General features: G+C 45.2%; 1 protein-coding gene across 1 annotated transcript in view; it reads right to left on the bottom strand.

Annotated features, from left to right (window-relative positions):
* The window catches only part of SLC11A1 (solute carrier family 11 member 1), a 141,395-nt gene that overhangs the window by 91,636 nt on the left and 30,874 nt on the right, over nt 1–18,885 (bottom strand). Inside the window, exons 2-5 of the mRNA XM_069227100.1 lie at nt 15,352–15,470; nt 14,233–14,355; nt 9,560–9,679; nt 5,796–5,902 (exon numbers count right to left, since the gene is read on the bottom strand). Of these exons, the coding sequence (XP_069083201.1) occupies nt 5,796–5,902; nt 9,560–9,679; nt 14,233–14,355; nt 15,352–15,470 (469 nt within the window). The remainder of the gene's footprint in view (nt 1–5,795; nt 5,903–9,559; nt 9,680–14,232; nt 14,356–15,351; nt 15,471–18,885) is intronic.

Raw genomic sequence — 18,885 nt, 5'->3', positions numbered from 1 at the left:
GAGAGAATGTCACAGCTATATAATTGGGTACTCAAGGTAAGTACAGTTCACTTTGATTGATATCTTCTCTTCGTAGAATGACGGTGGCATTGAGTTGGAACTCTAGTAATGGAAGGATTAGTCTAAATCGCCCATTTAGAGTTCAAATACAACCGGGATGAGTTCATGGCTCCTTAAAGGCCTCTAGAAGCTTTGCGCCTATACATAAGCCACATAATATAGAGCATCGGTCATTTGATTGGTCAGATGAAGGGTTTTCAGCTACTTTGTCACAACCTCGCATCTCGGCCTCCCTTCGTGAGTTTACTGTTCCAGGCAAGGTTTGGTTTAATGTTGTCAGTAGCTGGCTTTGGCTTCTTCAGTGGTTTCCTTGTTCCTACTGACCCACCATTGGCTTGCTACAAGCAAGTGGAGTCTAGAAAAGAGTAGGTGCTGAATTTGGACTCCAAATTTAAGGGCATTTAGGCACAACAGTGAATGCCTTGATAGTGCCTCCATCTGGAGGTACCCCTACATTATCAACTGCTCCCCTTAGGAAACATGGGCCAATTGCAAAGTCTAGTGGGGGCTCTGAGTTTCCAAAGGGGTTGGTTGGAAGGGTGAGCTGATCAGCTGGTCACCCACACCCTGTAGCCCAATCCTGGCATAATCATTTACGGGCTGTAAACGGTGTCAGTCAAATGATGCTCCAAGCAGGGATGGTGAGCAAATCGGTTCCCTGGGTACCAGTTTGGTAAATTTACAACTTTGTATTCAGCTGATGATCATGTGCTCGCTTATCACTTCTGCAAACGTTTCCCAGTGACAGGGCACTGCTTGGCCAACCAGGGCACATTATCGATCCTAGTCTATTAATGTCCCAGGACATCTGGAGCCCAACAGTGACCTTTCAGTCTTTATTGCACAGAAACTAGGAGCTGGGTTTGATATTGGAGGGATGAGGCTCATTTTCCCCTTCTTTATGGTTGTATGATCTTTGCTTATGGATGGGTTAGTGCAGGTCAGAGCTGCTGTATGGCCACCTCCTAGACCAGGGAATCATGATCAAGGGGGGGAAAAGAACACCTGATGCCCACTCATGAGGCTGCTTGCTGTAATATGTGCTCAAAGGTGGCTCTCCTTTATATCTGTAGGCATGACTCTTTCTAGTAATATCATTGGCAGTGGGAACTGGACAAGGAAGAACACTTCTGAGTTGGGGTACATTTCTCATAGGGCATGATCAATTAATAGTCTGATCAATTAATGGTCCTTTTGGCAAGGAGGGCGTCATTAATTATGTCAAAAGAGATCAATTTTATGACCTGGAGAACCTTCCTTTGATGTTTCATAAGCCTATTCGTAAGGTTTTGAGCTAGGGACAGAGGCTGGTTAGAGGAGGTCCAGACCATCTAGCCATACCCTGGGGTGGCCCCCATATGATATTTAACAGAATGTAATTGGTGGTGGTCACTTAGTGCCCCAAGTAGGGAAGGTGTGGTAAATGGCTCCTTGGTTACTGCTTCTCTAAATATACAAGCTGCAGGTCTTGTGCTTCTTTGAGTATCACTTACGCAGGCGTGTCCTGATAGCGGGGACCTGATCTGAAAGAGGGATGTAAATATTGTAGGTGTGTGATATTTTTTTCCAACTTTATGTTTGAGGTAAATATATGTACCTTCTGTTATTCAGTGTATGCATATGCAAATGATCTGTACCGCTTCTCACATGGACCTCTATTGTATATTTAGAAGTTAATCTAAGTCACGCTCTACCTACCACAGTTCTGTTTTTGTAATTGGTGGTGTGAAGGGTGGGGGCTCCCTACAACGTGACACTCATCTAGTTTCCAACTCGAGTATGCAACTTGAAGGGTGACCCATCCTGCACAGATGCTCAGTGGCCACATTGATTGTATGAGACCTTCATGTAGTCCACCCACCCTCCCCACTAACCTCTGGTAACCGACAGCACTCTGCATCCAGGAAGGTCTGGTTTCACTTTCAACATTGACAGTATGGGCTGAAAACCCAATATGCAAAGTGCTGTTGGGGAATAAGCCAGGAGAGGGCTGATGGTGGCACACATGGCTAGGGGCCACTTTGCAGTTATGAGGTTACAAGATGATGACTTCTGGGACAGTTTCAGTCCCTGGACTTTTTAGAAGTTATTGTTTTCATCTGCTTTGTCCAAATAGTTAAATGAAGATCAATCAAAGTACAAATGACCATAGGTTGACACAGGAAAGCCCAGCACTGGAAAACGGCATCCCCATGAGATTAAGGGCCTGATTTAGATATTGGCGGAGGGCTTACTCCGTCACAGTGATGGCAGATATCCCGCCCATTATGTCCAATGGGATTTAGATGTCGGCAGACGGGATATCCGTCACCATTGTGAGGGAGTAACTCCTCCCCCAATATCTAAATCAGGCCCTAGGTTGTGTGAAACTAATCCATGGACTTATTCTGAGAGCCCGCCACCTGTTCTGTGTGAGGAAGTTTAGTGCAACTGCCCAGGCTCCTTCTTTCATTTTTTTTTAAAAATCTGTTTATTAAACATGATACAGAAACAGCAGTACATTCCACTTATTTGAGAAAGAGAATAAACATCTTCCCTTCTCATGTACATTTACACGTATTTGTAGATTTTGTACAATACGGTTTCAATTTAGCGTACTGGCGTACAACTTAAAATTGTGCAACTTGTAACAATAGTCAAATCAATTATTATGCTTAAGTATATATATATATAGTGGCGTCTTAAATAATAGAGGTAACATTAGGCTGTAGAGGCAAGAGAGGTACCTTTACTTTATGTGTGTATAATGTAAACAGTAGTACGGTCAGGTCAGGGCTAACAGGTTAGTAGTACCTGATCTTGTTACCTAGAGTCTCACCAGGATAGAGCTCCACTGGTCGCTTAATTTTATGTTTCAATTGGGTATGATGATGTCATGCTGAAATAATAGGAAAGGTATGAGGGATCAGGTGTTATGAATATTGAACAGGGAATCCACTATCGGGTCTGATGTCTCAGGGAGGGTACATGTCGTCTCTGGTTTCTATTTTTACTACAAAGTGATCCCAGACTTCAGCACCCTCTTGTATCTGACCCTTATATTGCAGTTGTCTTAATGTCTGAGCCTCTGCTAGTGTGCGACTGTATAGGTCGCTAAGTCAGGCGGAGTAGGGAGGGGCAGTTGGGGCCTTCCAATGTGTGGCAATCAAACGCTTGTATACCACGAATGCGAGGTCTATAAACTTGTGGAGGTGTTTGTCTCCCTTAACACGATGCCGTATACCCATTAAGCATGATTCCGGGGTGGGTGCAAGCGCGTGAGCAACAACGTCTGCTGTAGTTTCCGTGATACGACGCCAACTGGTATTTACTGGGTGGCAGTCCCAGACCATGTGATAAAAATTAGCTGCAGAAGTGGCACATCTAGGGCACTCTGGTTTAGAATTTGGGTATATTTTATTGATACGGGCCGGGAACAGATATGACTGATGAATGTAGTTAAATTGTGTGTATCTCAGTCTGGTGTTGCGGGAAACGGACTTGATCGTGGTGAGGGCTGCTTCCCAAGTTTTCTGGGTGATTGGTGTAGGAAGGCCGGAGTCCCAGCGGAGTTTAACCTGAGCTAAGTCAGTGTGGGCACCTGTCTGAAGTATTTTATATAGTTTATTGATGATGCCTTTTGCATTGCCCATAGTGAGTATTGTGGTAAGTAAAGGAGGTTCGCTGGGTTCGTAGGGATTGCGTCCCCAAAGGTTGTGTAAGAGTGTGGTGATGGCACTGTATGTCCAGAAGGCCCCAGGTTACATAATTTCAGCGGATACCAATTCTGCGAAGGAACTCACTTTAGAGCCAGAGTTAAGGTCCCCCATGTTCAGTGTTTTAGTTACGCGTATATCATGGTAAGATGAGAGAGCTTGAATACCCGGCACTTGAGACAGTGGCAGTGAAGGGGAGTAAGGGGGGGGGTTGGGGTTCTGCCCTGGACATATCTCCGCCAGCAGAGTCTTGCTGTATCCAACAGGGGAGATTTATTTAGTGGGTAGGGGGGTCCAGCTAGCAATGATGTTAGTATTGTTTGTGGTGCCGTGTATGCGTTTATTGCTGCGCACTCTGGAGTGGGCGGCTCGCTAAGCCACATAGTTACCCATTGAAGCTGGGCTGCTGCATAATATAATTCAAAATTTGGCATGCCTAGCCCGCCTTCCTCTTGTGGATATTGTGTGATGGCTAGTGCTACCCTGCGTCTGTCCTTGCCCCAGAGTAAATCAGTCAATAGAGAATGTAGTTTATGAAAGAACAAGCGTGGCAGAGATATCGGGAGTGCAGTAAAGTAATATAAAAATCTCGGTAGGATTAACATTTTGGCTATGGCCTTTCGGCCCATAGGGGATAAAGGGAGCGAGCTCCAAAATGACAGTGAGCCGCGGGTAGACCGGAGCAGTCTGTCTAGATTGCCCTCTCTTAGATCTGCCATGGAGTGGTATATGTGAATACCTAAATACTTAACGGTCCGGTCTGCCCATGGCAACTGGTGTTGGGGTAGTGTCATGTGCTGCTCATTGGGTATACATGTAAGAGGAAAAATACATTATTTAGTCCAGTTGACGTGTAAGCCAGAGGCGAGGGCGAAATTATCCAGAATTTGCATTACCCCTGTTATGGAAGCAGTATGATTGCGCAGGTATATCAGGGCATCATCTGCGTGTAAGGATACAATATGATATGTGTTAAATTCTGGGATGCCCCATTTATGAGCATAGCTACGGAGCTTAATTGCCAGTGGTTCCATGGCTATTGCAAATAATAAGGGAGAGAGCGGGCAACCTTGCCTAGTGCCTCTGCCAATGGGGAATGCCTCTGAAATAACTTGAACCGTTTTGACTCGGGCTGTGGGTTTGGAATATAGTGTTGTGATCCAGCAAATGAAGCCGTTCTGAAAGCCAAACGCGCTAAGAGTACGAAAAAGATAGTTCCAGCCAAGCGTATCAAATGCTTTTTCTATATCTAGGGATATAGAAACTGTTTCTGCCTCTGTGACGCTATGCATTCTGCAGATTAATCGCCTTAGATTTAAAAAGGTATTTCTACCTGGGATGAATCCCGATTGATCAGGGTGGATTAAGCTTGGTAGGTGAGGGAGTAGTCTGTTTGCTAGGATCTTCCCTAGAAGTTTGCAGTCAGAATTTAGAAGGGCAGGCTCCTTCTTTTCATATACTGTGTCCATATCAGTGTGTTGGTTTGTCTATGACTGTGCATTTGTCAGTATTTGCTTGTCTGCGGTGTTTGGGTGTATCTGCCCTACACCTGTGTACAAGTGCAAGGGGTGCTTGTCTGCATACAAGCATCTGAACCGTCTGACTATCCAAGGAGCTTGAGCATAAGTGGTTTTGCAAGATGATCTCACTGAAACTAAAGTTATTAAGGGATATTCCACTTATTTTGGAAAGAGAAATTGATTCCAAGGACAGGGGCCATAGGGAGTGGGCAGCAAACTCCAAATGAGGGTGAGTTGAGAGCTAAGGCTATATAGGATGTGTGTTTGTGTGTGCGTGCACCCATGCAGGTTTAACCCACACTGTGAGAACTGGATCAGCCCTCGTAGTGTTAGTAAACCTTGCCAGAACCAGGCAAACAGTATCTCTGTGAGGACCTGTCCCGTAACTTGTTTAGGTACTTTCGCGCGAGTGTATGAAAAATCTAAAAGTGTAGTTGTGTGGGTGTGTGTGTGTGTGTGCATATGCGTCCACTAGTCTATGCTTGAATCTGGGCAAGTAAAAAAATAGGGATGGATTTACCGTCCAGATGAGAGGAGGCTAAATGCAATGGCTGTCCCAATGACTTCCTGCATGTCAGAGCCGATGATGGCGATCTCCACCAGGATCCAAAGGAAGAGTCGCGGAACCTAGGAGGAAAGGAACAGAGAGACTGTAGTATCCAGGAAGATGCTTGTGTGAGTCCATTGATGAAAGTGACATTGAATCATTGTACAATCAAAAGAGTCACATAGAAGAGTTAACTGCCAGGTTTTTTCCATGGGGTGGAAGCCCACTTACTGGCAGATTTAATTATTCGGTCCACAGGGAGACAATGCACATATATAGTCAATGGGGCCACAGTGTACAGCCTGATCAACAATCAAGTTCACAGTTCATATTAGAACCAACTCAAGCATAACAGGAGGGGTGAAGTGGAAGTCGCGTATAGATTTTTGGCTCCTTAGCTCATCTAGATACATGAACTGGGAACATTTTAAGATGACAGCTGGTTTGTCTGCAGGATGGCCCTGGCAATCATGCCCTCTGCAATGGGGACGCTAACAACACTGGATTTAAATGGGCCTTTTCACGCAGTAGAATTGCTGCAGGTGTTTACCCAATGAAGGTGCAAACTCTTGACAAAAGGTCCTGTGCTACAGTCAGGAAGGGATGGTCTCTTCACCCAATATACTGATTGTCTCTGCTTTCCTCGGGTACCCTATTGTTCTCAGGCACAATCTACCTCTCAGCGATACAGTATCCACCCTCCGAATTCTGCGTGTCCACAGGAAAATGTTGGCAGATTTCTTGGGGTGGATAATTTCTGGAGCTCTGCAGTTTAGGTGTACTATATGTTCTATGAACACCACTCAATTTTTTCTGTGGAAATTCTTGCCTTCATCAGGGTTCATATTTAACACCCAAGCATTCATCATACAAGAGTGATGTTCAAAACCACCATTCAGCCCCATATCACCCTGGGCACACCCTGCAGTGTTAACCACCTACCCTGATGGTTAAATGGAGCTCAGACCACATCCAGCTATCCCCTCTTAATGCTGCCCTATAACCTGCACCAACCAGCGATATGCATTGACATGAATCTCCATGATTGCAGGTCCTGCTAATGATTTATAAATGACCGCCAGCTTGGCGGTCATTTATAAATTTGGTCGGAGGTCCCTCCAGATTTACTCCATCCCCCTGGCAGAACAACGGGCCTTCCGCCATAATATCAATTGGGTCCTGAGCTATTAACATCCCCAACAGTCTGGTAACAACATGTTATCTTATGGTTTGCCTGAACATATCCAGATGGAGATGCTTGCACTGGGAGGAGAGTCTGTAGGATGTAATATAGTGTAGTGGTACTCTAGCGAGGGTATGCAACTTCTACAGGCCCGGCATCATATGCTGTCTCATCTACTTGCAGACCACTACAGCCAAAACATCATTTTTCGGAAGCACTACACATCTGCTACTTCTGGGATGTCAGGCAATCACGCGTTCCTCCACAATCATGGACTTCAGACCTGTGTCGTCTAGAGCCGGATGTCAGCCATCTTGTAAAGGACTTCCTACTGTAAGCAGGATGTGGCTGGTGAAGAACAGAACCAAAGTCACATCTGTTGTCCACCTATCTGTGCACTCTTTCTCGGGTCCTCTGGCACTCAGAAGTTACTTGTATATTTTGGTACTTAATCGAAAGAAGATCAAAGTGACACAAAGGGTAGCAGCAGTGGATGAAAGATGGACTCAACTGTATTTACCAAAGCTAGGGGCCAGATGTAGCAAAGGTTTTTACACATTCTGTGTCTATGGGAAAAAGTGTTCGTACATATGGCCCCTAGTGTGGTGTTGTCAAAGAAGGGACTCATCTGTTATACAGTCCCTATTGTGCTAAGCTTTATAGATTCCAGGCCAGTGTCAATTGAGTCAGGCTGTTCATGTGTCATGCTTTTCTAACTGGCTCTACAATAAATATCCCTTTATTCCTACTTTGATGCGGTCTTCATCTTTGTGACACCGAGGTACTATAGCTGGAGAATCTAGATGAGAAAAGAATGCAGAATGTTGAAAGAATAACACTGAAAATACATACACTCCTAATTTTACACACTAGATGAATATAACCCATATTTTATTTCTTACATTTTCAGCCTTATCATTGCAACCAAAATGTATTTCTACATTTTGATTTCAAACATTTCACGCAATACCGTTCCAGGTCTTTACAGGGTCTTTACAGGGTAATGAAGGCTTGTGGTCTCATGCGTCAATCATTCCATTACCCCTTCTCATAGGATCTCATTTAAAAGGGAGATAAAAAGAGGTGATAGGTGGATCCAGAGAAATACAAAAAAAAGGAGAAGAAATTGATCTGCAATGTTGGCAAATTCAATTAACGCGTGGTGGCTTTGATGCCACCAACACTGTGGAAAGAATTACAGGAAATATGTGAGGTGAAGTGTGGCAATCATTGGATACACAAGTCACATTTGAAGGAAACCACATGAGGCTGGGTTGTCACATGCTGTGGTCGTCATGGGGAAGAGAAGTGTCAAAGGCCTGTTTAAAAAATTAGCCTTCAAAACATCCACACCCTTATCCAGTAATTAAGTCGCAAAATAAATAAATCCGTTAAGGCAGACATAACTACATAAGCCCTTTATTCAATATTAACCCTACCCCAACACATAGAGAAACCCACATTGTGAATACGGCCTTCACTCAGGGTATGGTACTCTGGGCTTCTGCACAAGCAATGTAACCTCACTGCCTACAAAGGTGGACACGGACAAGAAGAACATGGCAACCAGCATCCTATCCACTCCTAGAGTCACAAATTGAATGAAGGTTACTCATGAAATCCGGCTCTACTGCGAAGTGAGCAGCAGCCTCACGGGCCCTACACAGATATTCCCTCTTCTGTTAAAATTAGAAGAACTCTTTTATGTTGGGCAGGTAAAATGTGGTGGATCCATTGAGCTATGATATACATGGTCCATTTGACCTCTCTGGTAGAGTGGCTCTTATAAATGGTCCCGGGTGAGCAGATGGCTCCTGGCCGCTTCATCCCACTTTATGCCTCCCTCCCAGCATGCATCGATAGGTCAGCGGTGGTGAGTATTAGGGGCACACACAGTGACCAGAAAACTGTTTTGCAGAAAATAGAAGGTCGTGTCATTACCTGGAGTTGTGAATGTATTAGTCAACTTCACTTTGCTCTCAAGATATTCTGCAGTACACATAGAAACAGGAAAACATTAGGAGAAATAAATATATTTCTCCTGGTTGCGCCTCCCCTGGAGAGGCGTAAGGTTTTGGCGCATCCCAGGTTTACAAGGTCTTGTAAATCTAGCGATGCATCAAAATGAATGGGTGCTGCGTAGAAACACCCCCTGCAACGCCCATGGAACGCTTCCCTAACTCAGAGTAAGACAACGCAGCAACTTGCGCTGCTTTGTCTTACTCCATATCTATGAGGCCACCCAAAGCCACGCAAAGTAGTTTGACAAAAAATATTTTGATGAAGAAATGCGTATTGTGCTGCCATTTTCTTTCTTCTGGTTTAATATTTATTAGCTACTGACTATTGTATATTTTTCGGGCAAATGTGTGGTCAGCCTGGAAAAAAGTATTAAATGTATTATTAACAAAAGCACTGAATATGATTCAAACGCATCTGGTCAGTTTGGAGCCGTGAAATAGAAGACACCAGGTGTGCAGAGGCCCTGGTAATGGATTGAGGACAGCCCAGTGAACATGATGGGACCAGGATGGGATCGCTTCCAGCAGCTTACCTTGGGGTAGTAGATATAGCAAATCTCTCCCAAGTCCTTCCCTGTGACGACACCCAGGCGCACGGCCAGCCGCTGGCACAGGAGCCCCAGGACTGTGGACCAGAGCAGAACCCAAACCAGCTGAGGAAGAGAGGAAGGCAGAGGAAGTGATGTGAGAGTGGGCACATGTGTCGGGTCAGGGTAAATACACATTTCCTACCACTCAATCCCATTCTACACTCAGCACTTGAAAAGTGCTTTCCTCACTCCACCGGTCCCACGGCCACTCATCATGCACTCCTCACCGCTCACCACAGGATACAATCGGGCAGTACTTCATTTGTAAAAAACATAAGTGCCAGGGCCATTCTCAGGAGGCCACTGCAGCTTGCAGAACCCATCGCCCCTGCCAGTGCCGCCAATGACAGTACCATCACAACTCACCATCACGCTCATGCAAGTGTGACAATTCAGACTGTAAATATACATTTAAAATGACTAATACATTCCGCCCAAGCTATTCTTATAGCTTTGGGTGGCAGGTGTTAGTGATTTTAATGTACATTCAATTATTAAACAACTGTTGTTGTGTTCCTAACAAAATTATACAAACATCTGGCAGGCTATCTTAAGAGCTGGTGTTGATAATAACCTGGTGTTGAGCACCGGAAACCACTGGCTCAAATTAAGCAATGCAACCGGTGAGAACTTCGAATACTGAATGAATGAAACTTCTCTTACATATTAGAGAGTGCAAGTGACTGCTTTAATCTGTTTTGATGCCGTCTAACTGACATTTTGTGATGCTTAAAAACAGGCGCGGCCCGTCCTTTAGGGCGTAGGGGCCTCGCCCACCCACCTTTTGCCCCTCATGAAGAGTGTCTGTCAGGCTGAACAAAGGTCAGCCTGACAGACACTCTTCATGCTCAGGTCAGGCAGCCAGGAGCAGACATGCGCGATTTGCGCAGACTCCTGGCTGCCTGAACTGAACTTTGCTGGGCTGAGGAGGTCACAGCTCCTATGGACGTGACCTCCTCGGCTCAGCAAAGGTGCCTCGAGGCCCTCCCCTGGGTGACGAGGAAAGCGTCACCCATTGACTTTGAACTGGGCGCTTCAGGTTTAAGCCCTGAAGCGCCCAGGGCGAGTGTCAATCAGTGACACTTCGTCACAGAGTGGGGTGGGGTCAGTAGTCTCACTGACCCCATCCCACTCTGTGACGAGGCTGGGACTGCTGCCTTCCCTCATTGGCTAACCTAAGCCAATGAGGGAAGGCAGCAGTCCCAACCCTCCTGGGACCTCCAAGGCAGAAGGTAAGAGTGTGTGTGTGTGTGTGTGATGTTTTAAAATGAATGTTTGGCGCGTGCATGCATGTTTGAATGTTATGAGTGTTAATGGATGTGCGTGCGTGCGTGTGTGTGTGTGTGAAAGAATGAGTGTGTGTGAACTTTTAAAATGAATGTTTGCCGTGTGCGTGCATGTTTGAATGTTATGAGCGTTAATGGATGTGCGTGCGTGTGTGTGTGTGTGTGTGTGTGTGAAAGAATGAGTGTGTGTGAACTTTTAAAATGAATGTTTGCCGTGTGCGTGCATGTTTGAATGTTATGAGTGTTAATGGATGTGCGTGCGTGCGTGTGTGTGTGTGTGAAAGAATGAGTGTGTGTGAACTTTTAAAATGAATGTTTGCCGTGTGCGTGCATGTTTGCATGTTATGAGTGTTGTTAATGGATGTGCGTGCGTTCGTGTCTGTGTGTGAAAGAATGAGTGTGTGTGTGTGTGTGTGTGTGCTTCCCGTCCGCCCCCCTCCCTCCTAAAGCTGCCGGCCGCCACTGCTTAAAAAGGAGACAGAATTTATCAGGTTTCCAAAACTTCTAATTAAAGTAAGTGAGGACATCATAGTAAATGACATCATATGATCATTGACATTTGATGCACAGGAAATTGCTTCAAAAGACCTTTGATCCTGATCACATTGACATGGCAGTGTCAACCAGATCCTAGTATTTTGAACTACTAGTGACATGACATCTAAACAAGCAAACAATACCAGTCTGGCAAATGTCAGTCCCAGCTACACTTAAAAAATGGCTACTCTCAGAGGCGCTTCTTGATGACGTTCGGACTTACTCAACTCTTCATGAAGTCTAGACGCACTCAGTTCTTGCTGAAGCCACTCACTCCGGTCCTGATGTAGACAAAAACTCACTATCTCTCTGTGACGCTGAGGCTCACTCACCCTTTCATAAAGACCAGACCTACTCAGCGGCTGCCGAAGACAGACTCCATGTTGCCCTCACCCAGCCCAATGTATACAAAACTCACTCAGCCCAATGTACACAAAACTCACTCAGCCCAATGTATACAAAACTCACTCAGCCCAATGTATACAAAACTCACTCAGCCCAATGTACACAAAACTCACTCAGCCCTTGATGGAGTCCAGGCTTACTTGAGTTTTGATGACGTCTTCAGTCCTCCATCACTTGATAAAGTTCGTACTAATTCAGATTCATGAACTCTATAATACAGTCTAACAAAGCTCTTGAAGAGTCTGAATATATTTAGTGCAGACTCATTGCGCTCTGGAGTAGTCCAGATGAATTTATCTGAGCTTCACTGAGCTTTTGTTAATGCCCAGATGTATGTAGGCCAAACTCACTGAACTCCTGATAGTATTTATATAGCTGAAGCCCAGACTCACTTGATTTTTGATAATGTCCAGATATATGTACACAACACTGAGATCTTGACAAGACTCATAAATATGGACTCAGACTCACATAACATGCAAATATTGTGACAAGTCACAGGCCCAGCTCTCTCTCACACTTCCCACTAGGCCTTTAGGTTACTTTTTCCTTTTTTTCCTGTTAGTTTTGTTCTTTTTTTTTTGGAAACACTAGTGACTCTCCAGAGGGGTTGGGCCCACTTTCCCTTGTGGGTACATCTATATTTATGTTGAATGTCCGGTTTTACAAAAATTTAAATATACTAAATCTCCTAATGGTATGTTCTCGTTTACTTGTTTATGTCCCAGGTACATCAAAATGAAAACCACTGATGAACAATTATTGGTATGGCCAAATTGCTTTTATTCATTTCCATGGTATTTCCAAAGTTTTTTGCATGTTATTCATATTGGGTTGCAATACGGCACGACGGACCGCAGAGACTTAGGCTACATTTCCTTTCTTGACACAGAATAAGCTACACTATATACCAATGATCGTTGCACCATTAGCACAAACTTGGACACTAGGAATTTCAGTTCATTAGAACCTTGCATATAAGCCTTGAGAAAGCTCTGGCCTAACAGGCATTAGAAAGGGGCAAAACACGTGTTGGCTGTATCAACCCGGTATGAATAACATGCAAAATACGATGTGATACCGGCCCCATTCGCAGCTATGGGCCTGTTTGCCCATATCTTCAAATTTTTTGCATTTCCACAATTGCGATTTCTGAACCAGAAATCGCAGTTTTGGAAATGCAAAACCCCAGGGTGCTGGGGACCTAAGGCCCCCTCTGCTGCACCCCAAAACAAATTTGGGGACATGTCAGGTGCACACATGCCTAAAGGGCATGTGTGCTTCACATGTACAATTTAAAAATGCATTTTGAATGCATGTTTAAATTTTGCACCAGGTTACCACCTGGTTTCTTTTCATGGTATTTTGCATGTGCAAAATGCCATTCTGCGAAAAATCACAATTTGCATTTTTTTGCTGCATCTCCTTGCGATGTGGATTTTGCAAAACCAGGTTGCAATGCAAAAATCGCAATTTTTGCGATTTCTTAATTTTGGTCTGCGAATGCCTTTCATGCATCGCAGAACACTTTTTTGCACTCGCAAACGGACGATTTTTGCGATTCGCACCGTTTGCGAGTGCAAAAAAGTTTCATACATCTGGCCCTTAGTACCTTTCAGTTTTCGGAAAACCTGACACCCATCATAAATTTAGACTCACATAACGCCTGACAATGTCTAGATATGTCTAGCCCCGACTCACTGAGCCCCTGATAGTATCCAGATGTCTGAAGCCCAGACTCACTGAACTCGTGATAAAACCCAGATATATGTATCCAAGACTCACTACTCTTTTGATAAGACCTAGATATATGAACTCAGACTCACATAACACATGAAAATGTCCAGATATATGTATCCAGGAGGCACCGACCTCTTGCTTAGTGGAGAAGTGTGGCTCAGTGGTTAGAGCGGCAGACCCTGATGCAGAAATCTGGCCTGGGACCAGGGTTCAATTCCCACCTCAGCAGGTCTTGGGCTCAATTTCCTTGGACCTGATTATTCTTGCATTGGTGCCTAATTTAATTCATGGGTCCCACTCTGTAACTCTGGGCAATAGCTTGCTTAATCTCCACAACGGTCCCAACAGCACTGGGATGCCTGGCTTCACCTTGGAGGTTGCCCAGGAGTGGGCATCTCACAGGGAAAAGCCAGGAGGGGTTCCACAGCGGTATGCGTACAGCGCCTTGAGACCCTAACGGGTGAGTAGTGTGCTATACAAGTACGAAGTTTATAGTTTTGCTAGAGGCAAGTTCCCACATACAATCAGCTCTTGTTGAAGCATGATCTACCCAATATAAGAATCTTCCTCCTGTTTAAGTGTGGTAGCAGAATCTTCCTCAGGTCCTAATGGAGAACAGCCCCACCCAGCACAGTACCCTTGGCGTACCTTAAACCCGGCGATGGCCCCACTCTGCAGATCGGACTCTATATTCCCAGGATCCAGGTAGGCGATGCTCATCAGGAAGCCAGGCCCGGTGAACGCCCAGAGTTTTCTAAAGCTGAAGCCGGACTGGGTGAACAAGAGGAGAAAGGAAGAAACACGTCAGTGAGATGACGTTGACACCAAAGCAGTTTAATAGGGTGGGCGGACTGGTGGGTCGGCAGAGAGGAAGACCAACTGGAGAAAATATGAGGATGGTTCAGTGTGGCTGTGAAGAGTGGCATAAGATACAATCTTTGTATTTGTTTGTGTACGTCATGAAACGTAGTACACCAATTTGCCGTGAGTTATTAAAATATAACGCTATACAGAATTTAGTGATATATAATACAGCCTGCCTTCTTCCTCTTAAAATTAAATTTCTATAGTGGTTATAGGGGTATTGGCTACTTCTTAGGGTAACTCAGTACACTTATTTATTAGACCAACTTAGGGCTGCGTGGTAATTTTCTGTTTTGATTGTACGCTGCAACTGTTTTTTATGTTTTACTTGTGACTTGGAATGCAATTCAGAACTATTGGCTTTGCCAGTTGCTGTTGGTTTAGGCGTTTCTCCTCTATAAAATAATAAATGAGGAAATCGATGCCAATGTTTTGAGCTACATTTTGATGAGATGTTACTATGGTATTGATGAGGTAATTATGAGGAGTTGTTAAAAGGAAATAAAGCTTTTTTCATATTACATGACTACGTTAGTGGTATTTAATTAATGTAGACTGTTGATATGTCTCTAGGCTATTCGTGAAATGCTGATGACATATTACAGAAATGCCATTTGTATGGTGAAGTAATATTATTGAGATATTGATTGTATTGTAATTATGTTTCTAAGGTGATCTATGTCATTAACAATTTGGCAATATGACTTTATGGGGGTGTTCTTGGAATGTTCTTGGGTTATTTATAAGAGATTAACAATATCTTAAAATTCTTGATCCTTTAAAATGCATTTGTTGCCCAACTGAGGTCCATATACTTCTGGTTTGCGGTAGCAAAGCCTAGACCCAGGTGGATAGTGTAGGTAGCATATACAAGGTGCATGGAACATTTAGATTGGCACTCACCATCCCAGTATGCGGGATACTGATCCTCTGATCCAGGTTGTTCTGGCCCTTGGGCACATTTTCAGTATCCTCCGGAGGATCAATGGAGCCATAGCGAGGATTACGCTTCTTTAAAAGGTCTTAGCATCCGAAGAACCAAACAAAAACAAAATTGAAAAAAGAAAAACTTTGATCAGATTATTGGTTACGTTTTCACTTTCACCTTAAACATTATTGGAGGCAAGTTCCCCTTTTGTCATGGTTACCCCCACACACTTCTTGCCTGGTATCTGATACTATATGACTGAGTGTGTGCTGGGATCCGGCTAACCAGGTCCCAGCACCAGTGTTCTTTCCCTCAACTGTACCATTGCTTCCACAATTGGCACACCCCTGGCACACACCTAAGCCCCTTGTAAAAGGTACCAGTGGTGCCAGCGGTATGTGGCCAGGGAGGGTCCCTAACAGCTGCAGCATGTATTATGCCACCATAAGGGACCCCTCACCAAACACATGCACACTGGCATTGCAGCTTGTGTGTGCTGGTGGGAGAAAAAGACAAAGTCGACATGGCACTCCTCTCTATGTGCTACACTCACAAACTGTGGCATAGGTGAGTCACCCCTCTAGCAGGCCTTACATCCCTAAGGCAGGGTGTGCTACACCACAGGTGAGGGCATGGCTGCATGAGCAATGTGCCCCTACAGTGTCTAAGTCCACTTTTAGACATTGTAAGTGCAGTGTGGCCACATTGAGTACATGGACTGGGTGTTTGTCATTACAAACTCCACAGCTCGATGATGGCTTCACTGAAGACTGGGAGGTTTGGTATCACACTTCTCAGCTCAATAAACCCACAATGATGCCAGTGTTGGATTTGCTGAAAAATGCACACAGAGTGCATCTTAGAGATGCCCCCTGTAATTCGCCCAACCCTTTAGTGTAAAGCTGACCAGTCTGTGCCAGCCTGCCACCAACAGACATGTTTCTGACCACAAGGGGTGAGAGCCTTTGTGCTCTCAGGAGTCAGAGACAAAGCCTGCTCTGGGTGGAGGTGCTTCACACCTCCCCCCTACAGGAACTGCAACACTTGGCAGTGATCCTCAAATGCTCCTGCCTCCTGTTACACTGCCCCAGGACACTCCAGCTATTAGAGATTCACCCCCCCAAGACTGGGCCCCACCTTTGGTGGCAGGTCTGGTGGGAAAATTAGTAGACACCAGGAGGAGTGTCCACCCCAGCTGGGACCACCCATAGGGTGCCCAAAGCTGAGGTGAACCCCATCTGGCAGAATCCTCTATCTTGCTTTGGAGGGTGTTAGCCAATGGGGTTAGGAACGTGCCCCCTCGCCAAATAGAGAGGGCACAGGAAGGGTGTAGCCACCCTCAGGGACAGTAGCCATTGACTACTGCCCTCTGGCCCCTATAAGTCCCCTAAATCTAGTATTTAGGGGCACCCCTGCACCTTGCTCTTCAGATTCCTGGTGACCTGAAAGAAGAATGATTGAAGAGCCGCACCAGCAGAGAAGACTCAAGGTTGCACTGGTTTAGAGAAGGACCCCAGGCAATTCCGACCTCAACTCCACCCTGGGTTGACCCCTCCTGACCCACATGATGACGCCTGCAGCCTAAATCCAGAGGACACCCTTGTCCGCGACCGGATCCAGTGAAGATTTCCCGACGTACCCCTGCACCTGCAACCCTCTGGCCTTGGGGAATTCAACCAACAGTCCAGGAATGACCAGTGGGCTCCCTGCGTATTTGTCCAGCAGTTGGTTTTCTTCAGTCAACTCCCTGGACCAAGCCTGCAGCATCTTTGTGACTCCCGGGGCTCCTCCATGAAAACCATTGGGCGCCCGATGCTGTGTTTATACCCTGCATCCGCCCGCCCCTGTGCCTCTGAGGGTGTGTATTTGGTGCTGACCTGTGGCCCCTGGTGCTGATCTAAACCTCACAGGTCTGTGCCCTGTAGTTACGGGTACTTACCTGCAAGCTGTTTCTTTCTGAGCGCCCCCTCACTCCATAGGATTCCATTGGGCACCCAAAACCAACTTTGACCTCTGCACCCGGCCGGCTCCCTGTTGCTGGTGGTGCACCCTTGGTGTCCTCCTAAACTTTGCCCTGTGGACACCTTAACCCCAGAAGACTGGGATCGTAAGTCGAGTACTTACCTGCAAATTGTGTTGTTACTTTTCCTCCCCTAGGACTGCATTGCTTTCCATGAGAAATTGCACCGTGTCCACTTTTTTGAACTGAAAAGTATTACCTGTAAACTGTTTTACCTGTGAATTCTAAACAAAGTGCATTTGATACTTGAAAGTGATACATTCTTGAAACTGTACTTACCTGCAAAAAATATTCTTTTGTTTTAGAAATAAAGTAACAAAGTATATTTTTGATACATAAAACAATTGGCCTGGAGTTAGTCATTGAATGTGTGCCTAATTTCTTGACTCTGTGTACAACAAATGGTTAGCCCGACCCTCTGATAGGCTTAACTGCTCGACCCTACAAAAAACACAAAAGAGGGCATTAGCATTATCTTCTTTAGCCTCTGTGAAGCTTCTGGGGATCCCCTGGACTATGTGCACAGTATACCTTACTTTAATATAATATATACAGAGCCTGCATCATACAATTATGACTGAAGGACTCACAAGAAAATGGGCCCTGGACTCATTGAGAGAACATACGAAGACTGTTTTCCCAATCCTTTTCTGGCATAGCGACACAACTAACACCACATTCTAGCCTCACCTCTGTTTGCATCCTTGGATCTCCCGGTCTCTGTGCTGCCGCTGAAAACACTGTCTGATATATATTTCACACCCATCCCTCCTAATGTGCAATACTTGCTTATTTATTTATTTGTAGAAGAGCAGCAAGAGCTGTTCAGCAAATCTGCAAATGGCAATAGGGTTTGTGGTGAGTAGCTCAAAACACTTTGTTTGTCAGCAAATAGGATGGTGTTGTATTGTTGGCAGATGAGTAACAATACAAGATATTGCATACTTTACAAGACATTATATGCATGAATATATACCGCGCTGCGGTTGGGGCTTCCAGCCAACAGAAAATTTCACATCATCTCTTTATACACGGATGATGTCCTTATCTGTCTGCGCAATGCAGATGCCTCTCTACCGGCCTTGATGGTCCTACAAGAGGAGTTTGGGAACATCTTGACCATTAAAGTCAATTGGGCTAAGTCCTGCTTGTTTCCCCTGTCCTCAGGTACGGTCTGTAATAGGAGTACTCTACTTAGACACTGAGTTAGCTGAAGTTATGATATGTTCAAGTCCCTAGTGGTGCAAATTTACCACTCAGATGCAGACCTCGTAGATGGAAACATGGGAAGAACTGTGAGCTCCATTCGTAGATCTCTTCTGTTCTGGCGGGCCCTGCCGCTGTCTCCTCTGGGCAGGGTGGCCATCTCCAAGATGCTCATTTTGCCCTGGCTGCTGTACTTTTTTGCTGCCCTGCCGATAATGCTCTCTAGGTGCTTTTTTCAGGAGCTTGATGGTCTTCTGTTGGACCTGATTTGGGGCTTGGGCAG

Source organism: Pleurodeles waltl, chromosome 3_2, assembly GCF_031143425.1.
Source record: "Pleurodeles waltl isolate 20211129_DDA chromosome 3_2, aPleWal1.hap1.20221129, whole genome shotgun sequence".
Lineage (NCBI taxonomy): Eukaryota > Metazoa > Chordata > Amphibia > Caudata > Salamandridae > Pleurodeles > Pleurodeles waltl.
This window is presented reverse-complemented; position numbering and strand designations above follow the sequence as displayed.